The sequence below is a fragment of the Leptidea sinapis genome, chromosome 3 (genome assembly GCF_905404315.1).
Source record: "Leptidea sinapis chromosome 3, ilLepSina1.1, whole genome shotgun sequence".
NCBI classification, from domain to species: domain Eukaryota; kingdom Metazoa; phylum Arthropoda; class Insecta; order Lepidoptera; family Pieridae; genus Leptidea; species Leptidea sinapis.
In genome coordinates this window covers 16,099,211-16,112,798 of record NC_066267.1, presented here as the reverse complement: position 1 = coordinate 16,112,798, position 13,588 = coordinate 16,099,211, and the positions used below count along the sequence as shown (strand labels likewise).

The window sequence follows — 13,588 nt, the reverse complement described above, 5'->3', positions numbered from 1 at the left end:
CTAATTCTAGTAGGCTTCATAAGATACATAATAGCGTTAAGGGTAAATGAATACACTTTTACAATAAAGTCCAAGGCACTGTTCAGGCATTCTCTCTAAATAAATTTAAATGTCTTATTAAAAAATAGCTCAGTCGTAAATTCTAATACTCCACAGCTGTATATCTAAGTGATCGGACAGCCTGGGACTAGATTATGATTATTTTATAGCGATAACAATGACAGAACAATAGTGTACATTTCATTGAAAAGAGCGCAAAAAATAATGCTGGGAGAGTTTCTGGCACCGCTTCTTCTCTCTCAGAGCTCCATTTGTTTCCGAAGCGGTAGTAGTATCTAGTATTAAGAAATGTCATCAAAAAGAATTCGAAAAGTATTATTGAATGCCTTTTTTTTCGAGAGGAGGAAATACATTTAGGTATTCAAGGCCCCTGAAGCGGGGCCGATACGCCGGGCTCGGGTATAAACACCGACTAACAAACCTTCTCTTTGCTCATAGCCCTAGGTTTTTTCAGCGAAGCCGAGCGGAGGCCTTGTAGGCCGAAAATATAGCTCACAGGCGTGGGGCGTCTCGGAAGGAGGCTCGAACCTCGGACCGCCTGCTCACTAGGCTGGATGGAGAGAAGATCAGTAACGATCTAATATATCTGTTAGTCCAATGGACTCTAGGTTTGAAGAGACTTCACACCCGCCGGCGAGTGCGGTGATATATGTATGTGTGTTTGTAAATATGTGTATTCACACATATTTACAAACAAGTGTGTTACTATTTGTGTGTAGTGTTATTGTAGGTGTGTGATTTGTGATGTGAGTGTGAGTGATGTTAAACGATTACAGGACGAGGACTATCTCGTCGGGCTTCTAACAAAGTGTGTGAATTGTATTAGGTTGCGGCCGCTGGAAATCGTCAAAGTGATGAGTGGCAGTGGTTTGTTGTACATGGCCGCGCCTACGTCTACGAGGCGGTGTGAGGCCTTTTATGCCATTCTGATAAGTGGTGCAAGCAAGATTGCCCAACCCACTTTCTGACGAGAGAACTAGGGCACCACTAAAGCTCAATTTTATTGTATTATAGGTATTATTTTTCTTTGAATAATAGCAGATATAACCATTCAGATACTTGTTTTTGTACTAAATCAATAATAAATTGTAAGGTAAAATATCTTCTGCATTATTGGACTTACACTTTGCAATTACTTTTTCTAATTGACTACGTAGTCCTGGAGAATACGTCCTTGAATTAGAATAGAATTATAATAATAGATAATAATAATAGAATTTACAATTAGGACCCTTGCGTAATGGGGAATGCTCCAGCTGCCCCGCTGTAAGTGGAAAAACTATGCTGACTGAGAAAGACGCTCAAATCTCCCCCCTCCACATTCAGGGGGTTTAGATCTTATTTAAATGCCAGTCAACTCTATCTGGAGACGGTGAAGCTAATCCTGCTCTTTTTCACCAAGACACAGGTGGCCTCTCTGGCTGAAACATCTTACCTCTCCTACCTTAGGTATAAACTGTAACACTTCTTTACACCACGATCTGATGTGTGCGGTTACGTCAGGGAGGATGTCTGTTCTCTACGCCTGTGTATCCTTGAAGGACAGGACCTACCCATTATCTGGCAACGCATAGACAGCAACAACCATCGGCAAAACTACGCATGGTTGTATAGGTCACATAATGGTAACGCGGAGACTGATAGACTCCATGAGCATATCCAAATGGCTACAGATTCCATGATACCACACATGATTCTTGGCGATATCAATGCCCACAACGTCGATTGGCTGGGCCCACGTATCACTGATCATACACTACACGACCACTGAGATCTATTCATGACTTGACTTTAGGATATGGGCTGACACAATTAAATGGCTCAATAGCCATGTCTTGGATTCACGTCGGCATCAATATGCCGACGTGAATCCAAGACGTGGATCATGCACATTAACAGTCAGACCTTCTGAGGATCTCACATCCGTACGGCTACCTAATTACCGTTGACCCTTCTGTGGGATCGTCAGACCACTGCTTAATTCAGAGCACCGTACCGAACACGCGCCTAACAGGGTAATGCTTTTAAGGTTGCTACGTGTGGCTAGGTCAGTAGAGTGGAGCGATATGCAGTATTTATTTGCATCCTACCCGTGGAGGCAGGTTTGTTTTTTTCTGGACGATCCAGATGCCACTGCTGTCGCTGTTGCTGGTGTGGTACTGCAAGATACGGAACTCTTCATTCCATCCTCTTCAGTACCTATCGGTGGTAGGTCAAAACCTTGGTTTGACAGCTCCTACAAAATGGCCTCTTGCCGAAAGTAGGAGTGCTATGAGTCTTGGGTAAATGGAGTGGTATAGGTACAGGTACGGAAACCGTATTGGCAATCTAGGTATCTTCTCTAGGTATCTCAATAGAAAAATAATAAAATAGAATAGATTTCTCTAATAAACTAAACCAAGCAGTGGTGTGTAGCATCTTGGTCATCCAAATTCGTATTCGACGAGTACAGAGAGCCCATGAGCTCTTTTATGGTTATTCTTGGTAAAGCACCTCTTGTACACTTCACGGCAGACCTGTTTCACTGCGACCAATATTTTACATTAATTTACATAATATATTAACTCGGTAAATTTATTTACAAGAACAGGAGCATTTATTTCCTAATAACGATCTATTGCCGCAAATATGGCAGCTGTGCAATAATTTTGACAGACCTTTCACAAAGCTATGGTAATCTCAGGTGCCTAGGCAACTGAGATGGAATAATATGACTTACATAAATTAATATGATTTATAAAATAACAATTTGATTTTAAAAAACTCGTGCCAGATTTCAGTCTCGTGCCAGATTTTGGCGAGACAACACGTCCTGAGGATGCCTCGTGTAGAGGCGAAACACGTGTCGAATTGTTTTTAAAAACAAATATTGGCGGAATTAACACTGAAGAAAACTTAAATCATTTGTATTTTTTTAAGAGTAATAAGGGTAATAATAATTTATGGACAATAATTTAAAAAAAATATTCATGGGTCCAAATTTAATAGTCTTAAATTTGATTCATATTACACTGCCTTAGCATGGGTAATTTAAGGAATAATAATGTATATAATTACGAATTAAGAAGTTATGGTGTAGACAAATAAAGGAAACGATACAATGATGATTATTATAATAATACTAAATTCTTTATTTCGCCCAACAAAGGATCATAGTATGTTAGTAATAAAGTAACTTAAAACCTAGTGTTAGTACAGGATATCTTACAATCCAAGCCCTGATAACATAGGACAGTACCAACTTGCCAAATGTCATCAAAGCTGAAAGCCATATAACTTCTATCGATATAATATTATCCTCTAATGCTTCTAGAACGAGACAATCATGTATTTTCTACGTTCCTATATATTACGCAGTCTTAATTTTCATATTTGCTATGCAATTGCGAAGTATATATTTCCATAAGATAAAAACAGAAACAGCAAAAACGATACTGCATACAAAGACGAATATAAGTACTGTTAGTATCAATTGTATTTCATAATACTCGATCCAAGACATATTCGCTGCCGGTGATCGAAGATGCTTGGCTCCATTGTGACGTAACACATATTCTGTCCACCAAATAGCACGATCCAAGGCTTTTTGGGGTTCGTCACTCAGCAATGTCCGAAGTTTTAGAATATTTTCTTTGTAACTGAAAACATATCAAATTTGCAACTATGAATCGTGTGGTGAAGGAGAATTAGTTGATCTCGTCGCGAACTCATTGGAAAAAAAACGAGCTTAATGAAAAAAACTATCGAGCCGATATGCTCTTGCAAAACCGGTGGATTCAAATTGTCCTGAAAATATCAAGTTTCGAAGCCTATTCCGTAGTTTGGTTATGTGTGAAATTCCCTTAAACTCACAGTTGATTTACAAATTGGGTTAATCAGTCAATCATCATAACACTATGATGATGGAATACAGAAGCAGGTAGTCGATCAGATCAAACGGCATTATAACACTCTCCGTGACAATACGATCAAGCCGTTGACAGACTATTGGATCCCAATGATTCGAGCTCTATGTTGTAGGCCATTATATAATAAGTTCTACTGCTGTACAATTTACTTCAATATGAGATGATAACAATATCAAACCTTTTGTCCATCAAGATTTTGTGTATTGCTGCTTTTAATTGTTCTTCATTTAATGTGTCTATGTCCAGTTTAATCCCAATTCCGTGATAGACATATTTTTCTACATTATACCATTGATCAGCCATCATCGGTATACCAATAAGTGGTACTCCCGCATTTATGGCTTCTTCTGTTGATTGAAGACCGCCTTGTGTTATAAATAGTTTTATGTTTGGGTGCTCTGCAAAGAAATAGTGTTTAATATTCAAATAAACAAAATACTTATATGGGTTATAATGATGGAGAAAGGGGTTTCTCGTTCACTTTAAAAGAAAGAACCTAGAAAATGATAAAGAGCTACGGAGAATAGGAATTTCTGGAGTGCTATCAGTACTTTAGGGGATTTTGAATCTTCTTTGGAGGATGTTTGCATTTGCAGAAATAAAACATCTATTATATGCACGTGCATTTCCTCTGGGTGATGTTAAACGAACCGAAAACGACGAGCATCAGGAAACAGAAGTAATAATGATAGCACTCGATGCTTGACGGAGCAATCTGATTAGAATAAGCAACAAAAATATTGTAAAACTCGAAGTCTCCGTGTAATTAATTAGCAAGGGGAAACAACTACAACTTCACTTACCAACGTTTTTTTTGAATTGATTCCAAAACTGGCAACTTAAAAATTCAAATATTTTTATTCTATATATGATGTGACATCACTTATTGAAAATCCAAAAAAAACTACCACCCATTCCAAAATGAATACCTGACAAGAAAGGACACAACAAACTCAGCGGGCTTTTTTTCATCAAAAAATATGTTTGCAAAGTAACATTTTACAATTAAACAAATTATTTAATAGCCTGAGGGCGGTCGCTCCATTACCAATTTGTGGTATCATTTAAAAAGTCATTTATGTTATAGTAAACTTTACCACACAAACGTTTTTTAACAATTCTTTTGAATAACGTAATTTGTTTTGAACATTTTCTGGGAACTTGTTGCAAAAGTATATACATCGCCCCACAAAAGACTTACTAACTATTAGTAGGCATTATAAGCTTATATCTGTTCCTGGTGTTAACATTATGGTTATAACAATTTCTAGCAAATTCACTTATGAGCCTATTAATATACATTACCTTATTAAGAATATATTGAGAAGTAACAGTCAAGATATTAATTTCTTTGAATTTTGTTCTCAATGATTCTATAGGACCTAGGTTATAAATAGCGCGAATAGCCCTCTTCTGCAGTACAAATATTGTATTAATGTAAGCAACGCTGCCACGTAGCAATATACCGTAGGACATAATACTATGGAAATAAATAAAATATACTAGTCGCGCCGTAACTATGTCAGTTTATTGTCTAATCTTTTTAACCGTGTATGCTGCAAAACTAAGTCTGTTCGCCAATTCTTCAATATGGGGGCCCCATTGTAATTTGGAATCCTGAGTAATGCCAAGAAATATAGCAGATTTCAACGGTTTTATCACGTCTCCGTGTAACAAAACACTTGCATCAACATTTTTGACGTTTGGTACAGTAAATTTATATATTTCGTTTTCTTGCTATTTAAGGTTATTAGCGCTAGGCCAGTACACGATGTCATATAGAATATCGTTCACTTCGTCATACATAGCTTGGTTTATTTTCACTTTGAAAAGAAGTAAAGTGTCGTCCGCAAACAATACTACCTTATGTTTTTTCTCTATAAGATTAGTAAGATCATTTATATAGATAAGGAAGAGGAACGGTCCAAAAATAGACCCTTGTGGTACCCCCATACTGAGAGGAGTCTCAGAAGAGCTCCTGCCATTCACGTCGACCTTCTGAATTCTATTTTTTAGATATGAAATCAGAAGATATGAAATAGTGACATAGCTTCCTGACCAGCGTTGAATGTTGAACACTATCAAAAGCCTTTGATAAATCACAGAAGATGCCAAGTGAATTCTGCAATTCCTCCCAGGCATCAAAAACATTCTTGATTAGCTCAACACCTGCATCCGGTGTTGAACGTCCCCTAGTAAAGCCAAATTGTTTCAAATGAAGTAACTAATGGGAGTTAAAGTATGTAAGCATTTGGCTTAAAATATTTTTTTCAATAATTTTACAAAACCGACACAAGACGATATTTATTCGGGTCAGAAGAGCATCCCGACTTAAATGTTGGTGTAATTTTACTATGTTTCTGAGGGTCAGCAAACACGCCATGATTTACATGACGCCAATTATTAAAGTCTATTGCAAGATATGGTACTATGACATTACATTATTGAAGTTATTATTTTAACAGAAATGCCCCAGATTTCAGCAGTTTTTTCATGTCTAGAGATTTAAAAGTTTTAATTTTTTCTTCAGGGCTAACAAAACTAAAATTGAAACTAGTTGCCATTCTCTAACATTTTCCAAAAGAAGTGACTCAGCAACACTAGTGGAGGAGACAAGAGTGTTTGTGATAGAATCTGGAATCTCAGAAAAAAATCTAAAAAGCAGTAGCAACTTCCTGCTGAGATTGAATTATTGTATTGTTTATTGGTAGATTGTATACAATGTTGCGATATTTCAATGTTCCAGATTCCCAGTTAATAACATTCCAAGTCATCTTTATTGTATTCGGAGCATTTTTAATTATTTGTCTGATATGCACAGACCTTGCAATAGAACAAACACTTTTAAATAATTTAGAGTATTTTTAACATACTCGAGAAAAGATGCATCATGATTATACAATGATCTCTCACTATATAGTTCATAAAGCCTTTGTCTGCTCCTATGAATGTCAGCTGTTTCCCAATCAGTGATTCAATAAATGACAGGAGACCACCTGATTTGACTGTCTTAGAAGTAAATATAGAAGCAAACTCTGTTTTAATTATTTTAAATAACATATACATTTCATTGGGATCAATATTATATTTGAATAAATGCAAATTTGAGAGTTTAACTGACACTTTACCTCTATATTTCTCCATTGGCCTATTATTCACAGGTACAAACGTAAACTCTTTAATTTTAGTACATTTATTGACCTCAATATTAAAGGAGGTAAATGGCCAAAGTGGTTTAAACTCAGTTTGTTTATTATTGCCTGAGAAATTGGTGCATAATTGGTATTTATACACATATTTATGTTATCAAAACAGCTTTTGGAGGTGCCGGTAGTCGAATATGTTGATCAATGGAACTCCTTAACGACTATCTGTGGCAGAATTTCTAAGTGTCTGTAATCAAATTTTAATGCGCTTACGTTCATTGCTGAAGTGCTATATTTAGTGGATCTACACATATTTAGACAAATTATTATTTAGTGTACTTCAAATTCACCAAAAATCTGAAAAAAAAAATAACAAAAATATAACCGATCTCAAAAACACTATTCCAAAACAATAGATATAATATGCAGTAAAAATATAAAAATAATTGCGTATTCTTAAACAATCTAATAAATTAATCTAAAAATTATGTATTATATATTATATTTACAATTTTATCTATTTGTGTGCGTGTGTGTTATACGTAATCAATTTTAAACTATAAGTAAATATAAAGATTGATATGTTTTACATCTTATTACTACTATATACTTTATTTATTTTATAAAACAATAAATAGTCGTACCTGAACTAATGGTTCTTATATTTTTAACAATAACTTTACATGACCATTGTTTGTATGTTCGCACGGCCTTGGTGTCTATCGCTAGCACGATGCTTACATTCTAAACATAATTATATTAATACAGCGTGCGAACGCCCGGGTTACCGGACAGGACAGATAACTGGTCATACACTCACATCAAATCAAATCAAATCAAATCAAATCAAATCAAATCAAATCAAATCAAATCAAATCAAATCAAATCAAATCAAATCAAATCAAATCAAATCAAATCAAATCAAATCAAATCAAATCAAATCAAATCAAATCAAATCAAATCAAATCAAATCAAATCAAATCAAATCAAATCAAATCAAATCAAATCAAATCAAATCAAATCAAATCAAATCAAATCAAATCAAATCAAATCAAATCATATCAAATCAAATCAAATCAAATCAAATCAAATCAAATCATATCAATCAAATCAAATCAAAACTATTTACAGAATGTGCGTATTTCCTAAACACTTTTTCACGTTAAATAAATACAAAATTATAATTTATACTGGTTATAAATTATACCGATGTTATTCAAATCCAATTATAGCTGTAAGCAACTTACGTCATCAGAAATTTTATTTAAAAAAAATCGTACGATCATCATATTTTTATGTTTTGAATAAACATTAACTAAGTAATCGACAGATAAGTGGTTCTCTCCTAATACAGGTTATCTTAATCTACCAGGAGAGTTTCTTATGTGCGTGTTTTGGATTTATTTTTGCATTATTTTTAAAAGGTGTTAAATTTTCTTCTCAAGAAGCAATACAAAATGTCTTCAAATATTCTATTCAGTCTAGATCCACAGAGTGCTACCATAATGCTACTATGCTTACCTTCTATTTATATATTATTATCTATGATTATAATAATATTAATTTAATGGAACTCAATTTGTCATGGTCATGAAAGCTGTTAAAATAATGCAAAAATAAATCCAATTCACGCACATAAGAGCACCAAATTACAATAGGACCACACAGAATATGCCATCTGCCATTATTAAAAATTGTCAATAATTGTGTTACGTCAAATTTGTGTTATATACATCGTAACGCTCCTACCTTAGATTGAGAATTGGTCTCCGCTGCGTTCCAACAAGGTACCGCAGGCGTTGTGAGGCAACTAATGCTACGCCCAAGTGTCCGTACTTGAGCCAGTCTCGATGAATGTGTGACGTTGACGTGCCACATGTAATTGAAACTAAAATACCGTGTTGCGTAGAAAAACTTAAAAATAATACTACAAGAAATAAGAAAGACACTGGGATCACATATCATCAGTCAGTATTTTGTATTTTATTAATTTTAGTATAAATTAACAAAAAGCGTATGTTACAAAATTCGAAGGATGCCATGGAGTGACAAAAACACACTAGCATCAAATAGTTGACGTAATAAATAAGCTATTGTTCTTAGGTAGTGCGGTATCTAGCTGGAGCGCAGCGGCGACCAATCCTTAATCTAAGTAAGCTATATTATTCTAAATCTTCATCAAAATCCGTTTTATAGTTTTTGCATCAAACAGTAACAAAAATCTATTCATCCTGACAAACTTATGTATTTGCATAATTATAATATTAATAATAGGCAGGATGAATTTTTTTTTATGGAATATAAGGACAAACGAGCGTACGGGTCACCTGGTGTTAAGTGATCACCGCCGCCCACGTTCTCTTGCAACACCAGAGGAATCACAAGAGCGCTGCCGGCGCTAAGGAAGGTATACGCGCTTTTGGAAGTTCCCATGTCGTATCGTCCCGAAAACACCATACAAGGAAGCTCATTTCACAGCTTTGTAGTACGTGGAAGAAAGCTCCTTGAAAACCGCACTGTAGAGGACCGCCACACATCCAGTATAAATAATCCTAATTGTAAATTTTAATGGCAATAGATTTTATTTTGTAAATGTTTGTATGATAAAATGAGATAATCCCGTAAACTACTTATATTACGATTATAACATTTGTTTCCGCCAAGTATGTTTGTATTTAATCGTATTATAATATTAAATTTCTTGTTGTTTTTGTTTAACGCCTACTACTCAGCTTACGGCCGTTTTCAATAACCTATCTATCTTTAGTTTAACTTACTAGACGTAGATAAATCTATCCTTTAACCCGTACTTACATTTCAATAACCTATCGACAGATAGCATTGAACTATAACTATATTGGACATAACTATGGATAGATAAAATCTTGTCATTAAACGGTAACAGCAATGTATCCGTTAGTTAAACTAAGGTTATTGAAAACAGCCATTCGTCAAGTTACTAAGTCTTTTGTGGGGCGATGTATATGTTTTTACAACAAGATCCCCGAAAATGTTCAAAACAAAAGTTTTATGATATTCAAAAGAATTGTAAAAAACGTTTTTTTTTATGGATTAGGAGGATAAACGAGCGTACGGGTCACCTGGTGTTAAGTGATCACCGCCGCCCACACGTTTGTGTGGTAAAGGTAATTATAACATAAATGACTTTCTTAATGATACCATTGATTGGGAATGGAGCAACCCCCCAGGTTCAGGTTATTAAATAATAAGTTTAATTGTACGATATTACTATGTAACCATTTTTTTACGCCGCTGAGTTTGCTGCGCGGGCGCAAGATCTGAGGCAATCTTTTTGGAAATGGGTTGTAGTTTTTGACTTTCAATAAGTGATATCAAAATATTTGAATTTCAAATCAACGTAAAGAAAATTTTTACTGGGTTTTTCTTTATAGACGGTCGAAAGTATGGAAAAATTTGCATTGAAATAAATTGTCCTACTTTCTGCCCTTGTAGGGTAAGTAATATCTTTTACTCTAAAGGTGAAATTGGTGGCTACCATGATAAAAAAATGATGATGGTAATGTAAACTATTTTATATAAGTATTTTGATGTAAGTAACTTACTCAATAGATCAGATTGTGGAAACCATTTTGATATTTTTACATTTTGTGGTCTGCCAGGCAATTCATTTTTCTCCCATTTCCATAAAACGTTGTATGGTAAGTTAGAAAACACCCGAATGAACAATTGAATTATTTCTGGAGGTAGCTTTGACGATGGAGCGTTTGAGCCAAAACTCAAATATATTACGCCTTGTTTGCTTAAATCCAAAAATGTTCTGAGGTCCTAGAAATAATGGTTAAAAAAATTATTTAAATGAAAACCGAAGTTAATGAACGTGCCTATTTCAAATTATGTTTGTCATTTTACTACTTAATTATTTTAAGTAATTGTAAACTTTTGTAAGTGAAAACTTCTTTAACGGCGTTGAACACTTTTCTTGTGATGGGTATAAATGTATTATAGGATTCAAATTAGATTGTCGACAAACTTTAACATCAGGATATATATTGATAACTGCGTATTTTTATACAATCTAATTAATTAATGTTATTCTAGTTACGACTACTGTTATTTTTGGAATCGGTGTCCTTCCGCCGCAACCCGCTCTCGCCTCTCGCCTCCTCACGACTCAAGCACATCTCACCTATAACTATGTATGTAGTAACAAACCTACCTTGGATGACTTTGTTCAACTCTCAGTTTGTGGCTTCATCTACAGGATCTACTAGTTTAGATCTAAATGTTTAGACTTACAGGAGCGACATCTCAATTTCCTAATATCCAAATACTGGGCTTGAGCAGGTTATCAACTGAAAGTAGATGATGATCCTGTAGATGAAGCCACAACCTGAGAGTTGAACAAAGCATACAAGATTTTATGACGATACGTCACTCGAACGGTTAGCCCAGTTGGAAGAGCACTCGCACTGAACGCGAGAGGCCGTGGTCCCGCATCGTTCATAAAATTTTCACTTTAAAAACATAACAAATAGTTTATAATAACATGTAAGAAGTAAAATAAGAAAATTCACGAAATATACGTTATTTCAGACAGAGGCGAGACATATTTTATATGTATAGGTAACGAAATTATCTATTATGATATTAAATGCAAAGATAATGTTATCAATTAAGAAAAGTAGGCATTCTCTTATCTTAACTCAAGGAGCTATGCAATCTATACGTTTAAATATTTAAGAATTTTCTGGTATAACAAAATAATAGCTTTTTATTTAATTTATTTAACATTGATATGTATGTTTACACAGTACTTACAACAGAAGATAACTGTTAACAATCTCGTCTGTCTGTTTGTAGCGAGACTGATTATTACCATACTTCTACTGGCATTTAGCTCATAATATATGGAGTAATATAGACAATGTTTTTTCAATTAAAAATTGTGAAAATAAAGGTTGCACAAAACATAATAATCTATGAAATTGTAAACATGATCCGAATCGGGTAAAATTGGATAGAATTCCACGTAGGTACGCGAATTCTACGCAAACTTGCCTCAATTGCTTGTATAACATTATAATTACGTAGATATGCTTAAATTTCTGATTTAATTACTCATATGCATCGTGTATTAAAACTATAATTTTATAAAGTTCGTAATAAAATAGAAAAGTTAATAATAAATTAATTGGTAGAATATCTTCTCGAAGTACAATATCGATCGAAAATGTTTTCGAGATATCATATATCATATATATCATCCCTAGAAGCTTTGGGGGTTAAACCTGCGTGTAAGACAATTAGCTAGCTAATTCATTGGTACCAACCTGTGGTAGTTCCTTCGGTATTTTTTCATGAATTCCCCAAATAGAAATAACATTAGGTGGCAGAGGTTGATTATTATTCCACATTGGATGAGTATTTACAAAAAGCATATCAACATTATTCTTTAATACTTTTAAACTAGGCAACTCATTCCCAATAATCTTTTGTAATTGCTTATATTCCAACTCCTCTAATTTTTTATATATTCTGCTTAATCTCATGTATTTGTATAGTTCAATCAGCTTTTCATAAATTGATAAATTATACAATCTTTGGTTCGTTGATACTGGGTATATTAATGGGTGTGTCGGTAATCCCACGATTTCATCACTCTCAAGCATCATTCCAAAAGAACTTATTTGTATAACTGGAATTTTAAATATGTGAGAGAATACTAAAGCCGGTCTCGCACAAGCTTCCAATAACAATAAATAAAATTTGATATCTTTGTTGTTTATAATATTCTGAACTTCTTTTGTTTTCATTTGCGCTTCAATTACATGACCAAATTGGTTAAGTATTGCTTCAGTCTGTTTAATAAAAATATCTTCTTTGCCGAATTCGCTGCTTTCAACGAAATTTTTTTTCCATATTTTATACGATATATCATGGACGTCTATTTCTGTTAAATTGCTTGGTGCTGTTCCTTTATCAAATACTGGATCAGGTGTTATAATTGTTACGTGATGACCACGTCGCACCAGTTCATGTACAAGAGGACGAAATATTACTTGGTGACTTATCGAAGGTGATGGAAAGACTGCCAGTATCCTAGATGCACTTATATGCGTTATAATTGCATATACTGTTATTATGAATAATTTGCACATGTTGTCTGAGTTACGTTTGGAACGACTATAACTTGACTGTTAGATTATAATATATAATTTAATTATTTTTAATATACTACTTTACGCGTGTATAAATTATAATTATCAGTTATCTAAATATACACAACGATAAAACACAATGAATCTGCTTGAAAATTCTAGTTTGCGAAAACAACTTATGTAATTACTTATCTCTTTTTCCCAGGTTAAAAGGAATAGTTTTTATGTGTTGATTGAGAATCAATAATAAACAATTTAAAAAATTGCTATTAAATTCTTATAAATATCAATGACACTGTAGTAGATGGTACAAAAACCTAACCAAAATATTATT

The 13,588-nt window shown here is 34.1% G+C and overlaps 1 protein-coding gene across 1 annotated transcript; it reads right to left on the bottom strand.

Annotated features, from left to right (window-relative positions):
* Positions 1-3,161: 3,161 nt before the first annotated feature.
* Positions 3,162-13,551, bottom strand: LOC126978705 (UDP-glucosyltransferase 2-like). The gene is made up of 4 exons (XM_050827727.1): positions 12,427-13,551; positions 10,699-10,921; positions 4,147-4,366; positions 3,162-3,698 (listed from the first exon to the last, which is right to left on the bottom strand). The coding sequence occupies exons 1-4, from the start codon at positions 13,252-13,254 to the stop codon at positions 3,410-3,412; spliced, it is 1,560 nt and encodes a 519-aa protein (XP_050683684.1). The 5' UTR covers positions 13,255-13,551; the 3' UTR covers positions 3,162-3,409.
* Positions 13,552-13,588: the final 37 nt, after the last annotated feature.

Excerpts from the sequence above, each read along its gene's own strand:
- LOC126978705 (XM_050827727.1), bottom strand. The coding sequence starts at position 13,254 with ATGTGCAAATTATTCATAATAACAGTATATGCAATTATAACGCATATA. Across the intron at positions 10,922-12,426 it reads TACCGAAGGAACTACCACAG|GACCTCAGAACATTTTTGGA; the intron begins GTTGGTACCAAT and ends CATTATTTCTAG. Across the intron at positions 3,699-4,146 it reads AAAATCTTGATGGACAAAAG|TTACAAAGAAAATATTCTAA; the intron begins GTTTGATATTGT and ends ATATGTTTTCAG.